At 40.7% G+C, this 13885-nt stretch overlaps 1 protein-coding gene across 3 annotated transcripts in view; it reads left to right on the plus strand.

Annotated features, from left to right (window-relative positions):
* The window catches only part of Ric8b (RIC8 guanine nucleotide exchange factor B), a 104973-nt gene extending 92389 nt beyond the window's left edge, over positions 1-12584 (plus strand). For 2 of the 3 annotated variants that reach the window (XM_042693246.1, XM_042693248.1), the window contains one exon: positions 10802-12584. In XM_042693246.1, coding sequence (XP_042549180.1) covers positions 10802-10913 — 112 coding nt within the window. In that variant the 3' untranslated portion in view covers positions 10914-12584. Of the gene's footprint in view, positions 1-4075; positions 4215-4884; positions 5062-10801 lie in introns of all 3 variants that reach the window. The other variant, XR_006149518.1, reaches the window with a different exon arrangement.
* The last annotated feature ends 1301 nt before the right edge of the window (positions 12585-13885 follow it).

The raw sequence follows: 13885 nt of genomic DNA on the forward strand, positions 1-13885 counted from the left end.
GTGGTTCCATACTTGCTCTCCCTGCTACTTGGGAGATGGAAATATGGGGAAGATCATGGTTCAAAGCCAGCCCAAGCAAAAAGTAAGAAAGATCTTATTTCAGTCTATAAGCCAGGTGTAATGATACATGCCCATTATACCAACTATGCAAGAGGCTGTAAGTAGGAGGATCCTAGTCTGAGGCCAGCCCTGGGCAAAAACATGAGACTTCCTTGAAAAATAACTAAAGCAGAAAGCAAAGGAAGGAGTGACATTGTCCAAAAAGATATGTACTCTTTACCTGACATATGAAGCAGCAAACCCTCTGTATAATACCTTAATAATAACAATAAAATTCTGTTTTTAAAAATAAAGCAAAAAAGGCTGGAGGGATGGCTCAAGTGGTGGAATGCCTTGCATAGATAGCAACCACAAAGCCCTGAGTTCACATCCTTCCGCCACAGAGAGAATAAAAGGCCCCTAAAGTCAAGCAAGAGATACGAATAACCAGATGTAATCCCAACTACCTGGGAGGCAGAGATAGAGGATCACAATCACAGGCCATTCCTGAACAAAGGAGAGACCCTATCTGAAAAATGGCTAAATGCTAAGAGCATAACTCATGGAGTAGAGAGCTTACGTAGTAAACCTGAGGCCCTGAGTTCAAACTCCAGTACAGCCAAAAGAGATACAGAAAGAGATATTAGAATTGGGATTTTATGCTGTTGAGAAATGGCAGTGTGCTTATTACAGTCGCATTTGCCTGAGCTACACAACTCCCAGCTAGGATGGCCTCCTCCAGAACAGGGGAGAAGGCACTGGTGACTACAGCTTAAACTAACCAAGTGAAGTCATATTGCAAGCCTGGTTTTGTTTTGACTTCCTTAGAAATCAGAATTGATTGGTCTTCTCTACCCCACCCTTATTCCATCACTGTTTCAGCAAGGCACATTTCTGCCATCAAAAATCTACGTATGGGGTTGGGAAGGTGGCTCAGTGGTAGAGCGCTTGCCTTGCAATGCATGAGGCCCTGGGTTCCATTCCCCAGCCACCACATAAGGAAAAAGAAAAAAGCCAGAAGTGGCGCTGTGGCTCAAGTGGTAGAGCACTAGCCTTGAGCTGAAGAGCTGAGGGACAGCACCCAGGCCCAGAATTCAGGCCCCACAACCGGACCCAAAAAAAAAAAAAAAATCTACGTATGAATGTAAATAATAATTGTTCTTTTCCCCTTCTCTCATCTACTCCCTGGCCAATAGTTGTGATTTATTTCATCCATAATGATATTTGGGACATGACTTCCTTAATAAATGCAGGCATCAAAAACAAGAATAGGTCCTTTTAATCCAACGATCATTTTAAAAGTGGCTTATGACTTTGAAATAAGGGTTTTACTCTTAACTAAAAGGAACTGATAACAAAACCTAGGTTTGTGAGGAAATGTTTTTCAGGTATATTTTACAAACATGATCCAATTTTTAAAGCATTGTAAGATCTATTGTAGGTATGACAGTGTGAAGAAATTAATAGCTTCCATGGGGGGGGGGGGGACCTTTAGATCTGCACTGCCTTTTTGATAACCACTAGCCATATATGATCCTTAAGTATTGGAAATGTGTTGAATCTGAATTGGGATATCTTCCAAGTCTAAAATACTCACCAAGTTTCAAAGATTAGTACCAGATAGAATATAAACTAAACACTCACCAAGTTTCAAAGATTAGTACCAGATAGAATATAAACTATCTCATTAATTGTTTAGTATGGAATGCCTGTTGAAATATTTTTACATACAGATTAAATAAAATATACCATTAAAATTAATTTTAGCTGTTCATTTTCTGTATGGCTACTAGAACATTTAATATACATACACATATGGCTTACATCATGGCTTGCATTATATTGCTATTACAACAACATGCGCTGAAAGGTTGCTTGGAAATTCAGTTAACTGTGCTTGGACTCAGCTTAATAGTCCCTTCTAGAGGCAGGAGAGGATTAGTTGGGTATAGTGTGTCTTTACTTATAGAGGACCATGGATAGACACCTGAGTACACTGTCATGCTACCTTTGGATTCTCTATTGAAGTAATAGTCACTTTGAGCTTTATCTGAAAGGTGCTTTGACCATGAGAGAAACATGAAATCATTGTATTCTCCACTGGCTATTGGCTGTTTTACGATACCTTCTTCCTTTAACTCTAATCTTCTTGATTGGGAAAGGCAGAGAACTTCTGTTTTTACTACTTTATTCAACAGTGTCCATTGGCATGCAGATCAGATCTCAATATTGATTTTGTTACTTTGGATGGTAGAAAACTCTATCAGTAAATTACAAAAAAATAATAAAGAACACTATCAACTTAGGAGAAAACTAAATTGTGTTCTTCCAGTACTACCCCTAATCTCTTTCTCTATATTTTCTTAACCATTTTTATAACATGAGATAGATAGCAAATTTTTAAGCTTTGCATGAAGTCTTCTAACATAAATGAGAATAATAGACTAATATAAAATGTAAAAAAGTGTTTCCATGTCTTCAATGATTAAGAATAGCCCTATGAATTTAATAGGATAAAAGGTATTTTAAGGAGTAAACTTCCCAAACATTAAATGACTATCCCAAAGTCAGGCATGTAGTTAATAGCACTAGGACACAGTTCAAAATTTACAAGTGCAGATATTATGCTATTTTGTAAAATTACCAACAGCTCTCAAAAGTTTATCATTCAAAGTATTTTTAAATAAGACTCCTAATTTTAAAATAAATAGAACGCACTAGAGATAATAGTAAACCTATTTACCTTAAAAGCGAATTAAGATTTAGAGAAGATATGTATCACGTATCCCCACTTTTTATTCCATATCAAACATCAGGCCAACTGCTAAGTAAATAGCATATTTCTTAAAAACCATCTTGTTATGAAGGAAACTGGTCAAGTTTCTATGGTTCTGTTAATACAGAACTTTTTGGTTGTTTTAAAAAGAAAGAAAAATCAGTGTCTTCATCTGTTTAATCACATCAATAAAAACATAACTTTAAAAAGGCTTTCTCCTGAGACACTTCTCAACCGCTTCTACGGAGTGCACTGGCATAGTGATATGGGCAACACTCCACAAGCATTTGTCTTCAGAATGAAATTTTGCATGGCATATTTTACATTCCTAATTATAATCAATCCCAAAATGCAATGTTGAGCACAGAGGAAAGATTAAGAACCATTTTAAATGATGGGGCATAAAGACCTCAAATTCGCCATGGAAAAGCTACCGTAATCCTCCTGGCCGAGTTAGTGGCTTGGTGAAAGGTTAGGATAACCAGGAAGCCATTAGATTCAAGATGAAGAACAGGGTTCAAACCCTAAAGATACTTTCACAGTATCTTATTGAACCTGTTAGTCCCAAAGATTATATAATGTCCATGAAAAAAACAAAATGTTTACTATATAGTATACTATGTATACTATAGGAGGATATCAGAAGTTGTTGGGAAATTCGGGGTACTTCAGTGGATTATGAATCTTCCAGTGGTATCCTCCTAGACTTGGAATTGTAGCCAAGACACTGGAGCTGCTTTCTCTGGGCTATCACAGTCTCTATTCTAGCAGACATTTTTTGGAAAAGGTCTATGTTAATTAAAATGCTTTATTTATATACTAATTTCTCATCACATCTTTCAGATGCAAAAAGAAATTAAATATGAAATGGCTAATTTAAAACCTCATGGTTCTTTTTTCCAAGCCAACCTTACATTAAGAGCAAGAATCCCTGCACCAAAGAAATGGTTCCCAATTATCCTGTCTTGGGTTTTGTTAGACATTGTACAAAAGTCACAAAACAAGTATGTAATAGAACCTGCCTAAATAGCAGCCACCCTCATTAAAAACAGAGAATTAATCAGCGGTGATTGAAGGAAGCAGTGCTTCATAGGTTCCCCCTTTTTTCTTCTCTTCTGACCACAGAACAAAATATGTTACATAAAAGGATCGGAACTGTTATGCAGTACTCAATTAGAGGGAGGTGAATAGGTAGGTCTCTAGAATGCTGTTTTATCAAAAGAGCAGACTGGTGTTTGCATGACTGTTGTTTCATTACAGACCCTGTCATTAATTCCATGTGTCAATACTGCCCTGTAGTACACAGAGCAGACAAGAAAGAAGAGCCCTTGAAAACAAGGGAATGATTTTTGAGTCGTTATCAAGCTAAGTGTCAAGCGGGAAGCTGAAACTCGTATAGGTAAATTCGAAGGGACTCTTGGGAGATCTGCAAGTGGGAAACAAGAATGCATTTTACCAACTGCTTAATTATGTCCTGTTTTTCAACAAGTACACTTGAATTGAATGCTTTGTTTGTCCTGCACAAACACATGTGCTGTGAGCACGAGTAGTCTCTTGCTTCCAGGTCAAGTAAGGTGTTTTATACACATCTCTGACCTACTCTATAATGTGCAATTGGGTATGTTAGTATTTGAGCCCCAATACTGCACTGTCATTTGTGGGGAAAGAGTCACATAGGACAGAAGCCCTAAAAAGTGTGACTGCTCTAAGGTTCTGAGAAGTCATATAAGCCCAGGCATCCCAGAGTACCATACTTACAGGAAAAATGGTGACTCAGGAAAACGTTAAAATATATCTGGGGAAAGAAAGAAAAAAGCAGAACAGAAAAAATTAAATATGTCTAAATCCCATATTGTCCCATCCCTAGATCTTTAAGAAAGTTGTTTTTTGTTTTGTTCTTTGTTTGTTTGTTTTTTTCCATTAACCATCCCAAGGGTTAGACTGGGGCAAAATAGGGTTTCCTTTCTTGGACGTGCTTTATCTGTGTCCTCTTGTCTGGCCAAGCCCTTAGAGATTATGGTTCCTTATCGTTTAGTAAGATCAAATTTCTAAATGATGTTTCGTTCCAGTTGAACGTTCTTGGAGGCTTATCTCTTCCCTGGCCAGATGCCTGATCAGATGAGAAGCCCGCCATGATACTGTCACAGTGCCTAGAATGGGCTCTTTATCCAGTAGACATCACTGTACTTTTTGATGATAACGAGGGCAGTCTTAACTTATGTTAAGGCCTGTGTATAGCATTGAAGGTAAGTATGAAGGAGTCATTGCAATGTGAATATCTTAATCCTGATATACATTTTAATATATAGTATTTCCATTTTACCATGATATTCATAGATATGACACCTAGCCATCTTTTTTAGATAGGACCGCCATAAATTGAGCATCAAAAGTTAATTCTTTATAAAATGGCCTGTCTGTTGTGGGCCATGATTGAATCTGTGTCCCTCTGTGTAACACTTGCCATTGCTTTGATTTACCTATGTAATCATGTTAATCATCTGCTGGTAGATTGCAGAAAGGTTATGTGGTCTGAGTGTGTCAGTGACAAGTTGGATGCTACATTCGACTCTTGGGTTTAGAGTATCTTGATTTAGAAACAAAGGCTTAGAATAGACTCTTAAAATTAATATAGAAAGTTTGGGATCATCTTGTCCAACCCTTCGTTTTATAGCCAAAAGAGGCAAAATGACTTGTCCAAGGACATATAGCAATTTCGTAGAATATCTGAGGCTGCGATCTAGATCCCTTAATGTCCTATACATACAAAGTCAGGTCTGTATCAGTTAAGGGCTGGGAATTTGAGTATGGAGAAAGCCTGACTTCTGCTGGACCATTAGAACTGTCAGATGACGTTGACTCCTCAAGGACAATAATTAAGAGTCAGAATAATAGGACGAATCCTGACAAATGGCTCTCTACGTTCTCCATTTGTGCCACAACCCACGTACTGTATTCTTTCACTGAACATGTATAGTACACCTACTATGTGCTCTGTCCTTCCTCTACGTGAGACTGGCAGGTTACAGCCAGATAAGAGATAAGACCTGGACTCTGCTCTCAGCTGCTCACAGTCTGGTAGAAAACAAGTCCCTGGAAAATATCATTCAAAATCTCCTCTGAAATGTTAACTCCTATGCCTGTTGAGAAAAGATCTTTTACCCACAGACTTATCTTAATGGCTTGTTCACAGCTATTAGGATTTCATAAGAGATGTGCTTGTTCTCTGTGAATATGGAAGATGATAGCAAATATAATTAGCTCACAAATGCTTAACCTCTCTTGTCTGAGGCACTGTGCTAGACATACAGGTATACAAAAATTGAATATTTAAAGTATAGGACATATTGCTCATATAGCAGCAGTATTGTTTCATAGCTTTCAAACGTTGTAGGGACATTTATTTTTAATAATATTCTTAAATGGAATGGGAGGAGGGGCTTTCGAACTAGAAGGCAAAAATACCTTCATACTCAAATCTGGATTCCTCAGCCTCAGATTTAAGGTCTCCATTCAGAACCTCTTTTGTACCTCTTATCTCTTTTGAGCTTTCTTTTTCCTTTTCCTCAGCCATGCCAGCCTGCTTGCTAATCCCTGCACCCTACTAACTTTTGCTTCTGTGCCTCTGCTTGACTAATTCTGCTTCTGGGATGCTTTGCTTCCCGTGAGCCCATGTCCATCACTACCATTACAATCTGGCCCCAGGTCCACCTCCTGCAAGGAGCCTGTAGTCAGCGTCCCTGTCTCCTGTGTCCCTCCTACATGTGCAGAGCCCATGTGACTGAAGAAGGAACGTTGCTTTGGTGTTCTGTCCCCATCTTGCTGTTCTAGATTCAAACAGATGATAAAGCAGTGGGAGTTGAGTCTGTGTATCAAAGATTTCATTTGGGGATGTGTTGGCTGCTAATTAGGAAAATCAAAAGAGTTAGTATGGGGAGTATGCGAAATAAACCTGGGATCCATAGAGAACAGTCCAAGGTCAGTAAATGATCCTCTCCTGTTACCAAACAGGACAGGAAATATCCTTTAAACAAATTTCAGGTGTGGTAAAAGTAGATCAATGAACCGTCAAGTTTAGGGAAAGCAGGGCTCTGCCTATTAATCATCTCAAGCTTGTTGATCTGCTGTTCTGTAATTCCTTCAGTATTGTTTAATGTGTGTGTATGTGTATATGTTCTATCTTCTGAACTGACTAAAAGCTTCTTGAGGACAGGGACCTTGTCTTTTATTTTTCTCTGCATATTCTTTGCCACTTATTCCTAACTAGCTGTGAGAAGCCTTCTCTAAGCGCATACGGAATAGTAATGCAGTTGTGGGTCCCAGCTATCTCCCAGCCATTACACCACACTGCAGATGTCTCATGTCCTTTATATGACCCCACTTAGTAAGGTGAGTATTCCTGCCCTGATTCTACACATAAGGAAGCCAGAGGTCAGAGCACTCAAGGTCTTAGGGCAGAGATTGGTAGATTTCAAATTAGAACCCAAACTGATACGTGCTTTTTCGCTGCACTACATTATAATAATGAACACTTGAATCCTATACAATTCATGGAACTCTTTGATCTACATTATTATTACTGTCATTACTACCATCAAACTGCCCTTTCTTACTTTATCACCAAGACGTAGGTAAACCTAGTATTATCATGATCCCCATTTCACAGATGGGGAAATGAGGCTCAGAGACTTGCCCAAGAACACAGAGCTGGTAAGTGGAAGAGTCAGGAATGGAGACTTCTTGACTCCAGATCTTTTTGTTCTGCTTCTCCTGACATCACATTGCTGCCTTAATTTATTTGCATGGATGCATGATTATGAGGCCAGTTTTCACTGATGCCTTTCCTTCAGAAATGCCAATATACCCAAACCTGGTATGGAGACAGGTGGAAAAAAAAGAATTCATTCCTTTGGAGCATCCATTGTAATAGAGGATGATTTAAAAAAAAAAAAAAAAAAGCACGAGGAGGGAAAAGAACTTGAGAAGAATAGTTCACAGGTGAAAATCAAAATATCAAGCCCTTTATTCTATAAATGAATTCCCACAATTTTGCTATAAAACGATGATATTCTTTTTTTTCCCCCAAGGTATAATTGACTACAGAATAGGGATAGAGCCAGTAGACTTAATTTTAAAACAGTACTCCTGGGTTTAGATGAGGAAGTGCTAGATACAGCATATGAATTGGTGGCTAGCCCCAGAATTATCCTATTACCAAAGAGATGCAGCAGCTGTAATCAGTTGATCTGGCAGATAACGGCATGTCCACCCAGCAGTTCATCACTGTCCTTGGTAGAACTCCTCTAACCCCACCTGCCAGTCCTATTTCTGCCTCTCCCTCATCTGCAGCCCCACCCCACCCCGCCCACCCTAATTGCACCAACCCCTCTGAACCCTAGAATCTTTTTTTTTCTTTTTTGCTGTTTGTTTGTTTTGAGAGACAGAGTCCCACTGGCCTCAAACTCTCAATCCTCCTGCCCATCTCTTTAGTACTGTGATTACAAGTATGCACCACCACACCTTGAGATCAAGATCTTGTCCCTCAGTATTTTATTCCCAGCAGGTTAACCTCGTTCTCTTTTGCATCCATTTTTAGAATGCATCAAGAAGACTCAGCACAATCAATGAAAACTAGGAATATGCATATTGTAAACTATATCAGGGTAATGTGTATCCATGCTAGAGAGAAGTTTTTAATGGAAACAGGTTGCTTCTAACTCTCCACTGAACATTTCTACCTAGTTGTCATAATGACAACTCGAGCTCTTCATATTGAAAGTTACCAGCATCTCCCCCCCAAGTCCTCTCCATAACTTGTGTCTGGCTTCACATCCCCTTGGTCATCTGCACTCGAGCGGCAGGGACATTACCACGTGTCTTTCCCTTCCACTGAGCCATCAGATCTGCCTCAGACATACTGAATTTTCTTCCCACAACCTCAGCCACAGTCCAGCTCTGTCTCCTCTCTCGTATACTGTTAGAATGAGCTCCTAGTCTCTCTCCCACCTAGTCCAGTGTTGTCTACCACTCTGCTAACCAAAGGCAACAACCCTGTTTGATTTTCTTTACAGGATAAATTCTTGAGCTCCTTACTTTGGCATTTGAAACATTTGACTTTTACATCCCAAATCACCCTTACCTCCTGCCACTACCTCCCTGAGCCTGTCCACTCCCCAACCATGGGAAAGAAAAGATGAACTGATGCAGTCAAAGGAGGCCCTCCTAAACCGCCGGCAATGGGACTGTGCAGAACTCTTTTTGACGCTGCGTCTGTGGCCTGAAGCATGATGTGCCCTGGGCCTGTGTAGCCTTCCCCACCTTGCCCTGACAGTTTGATCAGGCCTCGGTCTGGGGGCCACCATAGTGCTCTGTTGGTCATTCTCTCAGCACATCCCCCTTAGGTTCTGAGTCCTTTTCCATGTGTTTGTTTTGCCCACTCATCAAGGGCAGTGGCTGCACCTAGTCTTGCTTTCCTGCCCAGTACAATACACGCATCCTGTCACCTAGCTATTAAGCAGATATCAAGCAGATGAACTCAGGCGTGCACCTCCAGTGCAGTTAGTTAGGGCAGGTATGGCTGGGATTCAGGAGAGCTGTGTTCCAGCTCCAGCCCTGCCACTAGGTTAATGACCTTGGGTAAGTCACTTAGTCTCCTTTACTACAGAAGGGGGTTGGACTAGATGATCTCTGAGGTCCCTTCCTTCTAGCTTTAGACTTTATGATTCTGGTCCCTTTTCTTAATCAGGAAACACATTTTCTACTTCCTAACATTCAAGAGTCTCAGCTTTTCGCCAGTCAGCCATTCAAATTTTCCAAATAGACATTTGGACTTTCAGACTCTTGGAAGTTGTCTTCTGGTGGTACCCTGAGCTGCTTGCTTAGGCTTCTGTTGGCTTAACCAATGATCACTGAGCTGTCTTCACATAGCCCAGGTTTTGATGTGTCTAACAGCACATAGTTGAGGTGGCTGCCCCTTCCTGCCTTCCCTGGAGAAAGTCCTTGTCTGTGCTAGCCTCTGGCAGCAGGAAGGAAATGTCATTTCCCTTCACTCCTCATCTCACCAGCATCACAGCTGCGCCATCATGTTTGCGGGGAGTGGTGCCCACTCTGTGAGAAATAACTTTAAGCAGCTACTGAGCCTCTGTAAGGACCCTCTTATGTACACTTCTGACCTTTTGGGGTACAAGGAGGAATGGAGTTAGCAATTTAACAGGAACATTCACCACAATCTCCATGTAATAAATAAAGGCCTGTGAAGAGATTAAATAAATCTTTCCTAATGCTTTCTGATTGGCTTAATCAATAATTAATCATCTTTAGATGAGGCTGTAACTTGTGGAGTAGATATAATTGGATTAACTGAAAAGAGGCAGTTGGGGAGCTTTGAAGAGATTAAAATGGCTGTCAATCCCATAATTAAACTGCTACAAACAAAAGCAATGGTGTTTTAAACAAAAAGGAGAAGGAAAGAGAAAAGGAAAGAAAAGTTGGGGAAGGCCGACTGATTGGAAATGAATCAACAAGCCTTATGTATCACTAGAGATTGTAGAAGCAAAATCAAATCTGATAGACTTAACCATTGGATGAAATAGATAGTTGCCAAATCAGCCATCGATGTCCAGGGCAGGTGAAATTTTGGCAGCTTGGACTTAACAGAAACAAAACGAATCCACAAAAGGAAAAAATATATATATTATGCAAAACAGAAGAGACCTGCTCCTTGTCCTGAGCCCATTTAGACCTTGACTTTTCATACTTTTTAATTGGCTTAGTAGGTTTGGCCTGTGTGAATGAAGTCTTTTATCTTCCTCTTTTTCTTTCTATGCCCCTTTCATCTTTCCTATTACACAGGAGAGAGCTTTAGAGAAAATACTTTGGTTTTAAAAGACTTTTCCTTTTAAAAGGATGTGGATTTGGGCGGGGGAGGGGGTGTGTGTGTGATGCTGGTGAATACTTTTTTTCTCTCTCTTTTATCTCTTTTTCCAGAGAGGAGTTGCTTAAACCAATGGGACTGAAACCTGACGGGACAATAACGCCCTTGGAAGAAGCACTCAGCCAGTACTCTGTCATCGAAGAAACCAGCTCTGACACAGACTAAAAGCGCCACCTGCTCAACTTTCAATATTGCTTTTATTGGCATCCTTTCTCTGTAGCTCCAGGAGAATCTTTTCTCTAAAACATTTATGCCCTTGCTTTGGCTAGAAACACGTTAACTGGTTTACTCATTGAGAATCCAGCATATTTAAGAGGTGATCTTGTGTTTTCTGCGATATTGAGGCATTCATACAGAGCTGCAGTTAGGCAGAGTTATAGGGGCTAGAAGCAGAAACAGTAATTCCATTTCATTAGGATGGAACGAAGGACTTCTTCTGTAAAGCAGCCCTGGGCATGTCTGGCAGTCCTGGTTGCCAAGATTCCTAGCCGAAGATACAGCCATGTCCTTCCTCACTTGTGTGAGCAACCCCTCCTGAGTCTCTCCAGCAGCCAGAGGCATGTGAGAGCAGAAAGAGCTGGCAAATAAGGGCTGAGGCAAGGGATTCCTTAGGTCCAGACTGAACGGAAGCCAAGCGGCTGCTCTGTGAACCTGGTCCCACTCTTCATTTCAGTTTTATAGAAGTATGGAAACACACACACAAGCACACACAGAGCCCCAGACTTACAAATTTAATTACACTCTAAAAGTTTGTATGTCGTGTAGCTACAACTTCAGAATATATTACTCCCTAGAAGGAGTTCTAAATGATGGTTTAGCTCCAGGCAGCTACATATGCCTATTTATTATTCCCTTACGTTCCTGAACACTAGTACCGTAGAACTGGACCGCCATCTGCATCATTGCACCGGGAGTGTGCATTCTGAGGTCAGCTTGGGGTGCCAAGAACAGACACATCCACTAGCCCAGCAGAGATGATGGGGCGCCCTAGGTAATGGGTGTGCTTTGGTGGCCTCTGCTGGGAGTGGGGTCAGCAGTACCCATTTGTACATAACAGTCATTTACATGCCATGTTTTAAAGGGGGATCAATGTGTGTGCTTGTGTGTGTGTGCTCCCTTTCTACATATGTGATCAGTTTAATGGTAACTTTATTTATTTAAAAAGAAAGAAACACGGATCGTTACTATTAAACTGATTGATGCTGTTTATTTTTACTGTTAGAATTGGTCAGATGAAGAAGTAGAAATGCAGTCATGCAATAGACAATGGGCCTAGCTTGATCAGGGGCTAAAGCTGAAAGGGTTTGGTTTCCTTTTATGTATATGTGTGAGTGTGACACACTCTCACACTCACACATATACACACACACATAGATAATGTGCTTAACCACTGCCTTTTAAAAACTAAATTAAATAAAACATTGGGGTTGATTCAATTTAGCCATCTGTGTGTGTTTCTTTATACATACCTGGGCTAAAAAATACTATTTCACAGCTCATGCTTGTTGAAAGTGCTTTTCCATCCATTTTCTCACTTGTCATCCTAGCCCTTTCTAAGGAGAGGCAAAGTATTTGGAAAGTTGGTGAAAATAACATGTATCCAGAAATCACTTTTCTGACAAAGCAACATATCAAAAATTGAGTCTTACAAGGCCTTTTTTGAGGGCACAGGGAGCTGTCCCAAATTTCCTGCAGTTTACCAACAGGGGAGAGCTTCAGGGTTTCACTCTTAGCCTCTTAAGCGTGCATGCGTTTCTGACCCGTTTAGTTACTTGGCTTTCCAAAAACAATGGCAAGGAGGAGGCTGCTAGATTAAAGATAAGCATACTGAAGGCAGAAAAAAAAAAAAGGCCAAGTTAAAACTAGGTACCAAGATGGGAAAATGAAGACATTTTTCAAGGCATAATCAATCTGGGACTCTTACCAAAGGATACTCTTTGACCCAGAAAATACATGCTTAATCATATAGCCATAGACCAAATCTTTGCATAATGGTGACTGAGCTTCTTTTATTTAAAGAATAAATTAAATCCAGAATGCTTTATAAAAGACTAGGAAAGATAAACACATTTTAGGGTTTTCATCCCAATTTGTTGGAGAGCTTGTGATGATCTATATAGCCAACAGCAAATAAAGTGAAACTTGGCAATTCATTGTTTTAGATTAAGTAGGAAAAAAAGTTTAGGAAAAAAGAAGTAATATTTTTGTTATTTCATTCTACAGATGAATTTTTAACGTATTTTTATAATTTCTACCGTCCGCTAGCTTGGGCATGAGTTTTCAGCCTGTGTAAATGAAGATGTGTCTAATGAAATAACCATCTCGCCAGCTTTCTGCAGAGTTAAGTGTTTGCACAGTCTTGTTTAAAGTAGCCATGCTCTCTGCTTTCAGTGTGTTCTGTTTCATTTTGCATTTCTCTGTGCTGGGCACTAAGTCTTGTTTCTAAAGAGGAAGAATCTGCAAAAGGAGAAGATGGGAGTGACCTCATCCTACACCAGAAGGGAAGCTGACACCTGCTGGAAGCTCACTGCGTGCTGGCCTGCCGGGCTTTTCTGTACGTCCACTCCTGCAGCCTCCCCATGTCTCCTGGCAGAGAGCCTCTGGAGAGAGCTCCCCCTAAGTTCCCCAGCACTGCTCCGCTCCTCCTCCTCCCCCTTGCCCTTTCTCCCTGCACATCTGGGTTGTACAGGCTACGTACCCACACCGGACCTTCAAGCCATAGGCTTTGAAACGTGAGGAATTGCCTGCTGTGGGGAGCATGGTCATTCTCAGGCAATTTTAAAGCAATAATTATTTTAGCAAAATCAGTCTAAAGAATTGTTCCAGCAGGGAGGTGACCTGGAAAGGAAGGAGAGTAGGACACTGGAATCCTTGAGGGGAGGTCAGAGGCCCTGGGTGTGCCCCTTTGGGGGAATAGGAGGAGAATCAGAAGATCAGAATTCCCTGGCCATACTTTACGGCCCTCTTCCCCTTCCCTCATTCCTTCTCACCCTGGAAGTGGGAGATGAAGGAATGGATCCTCAAAGTATTTGAGCTGCTGGATTCGAGGAGCTGCCAGCGGGCATCTGTGACCCCTTCTCATGCCCAGTGGTCTTGGGTGGCAGGCAACCCTTCCTTGTCCTTAATAAATCACCTAG

This window comes from Dipodomys spectabilis, unplaced genomic scaffold (assembly GCF_019054845.1).
Source record: "Dipodomys spectabilis isolate Male_0828 unplaced genomic scaffold, ASM1905484v1 ptg000163l, whole genome shotgun sequence".
NCBI lineage: Eukaryota > Metazoa > Chordata > Mammalia > Rodentia > Heteromyidae > Dipodomys > Dipodomys spectabilis.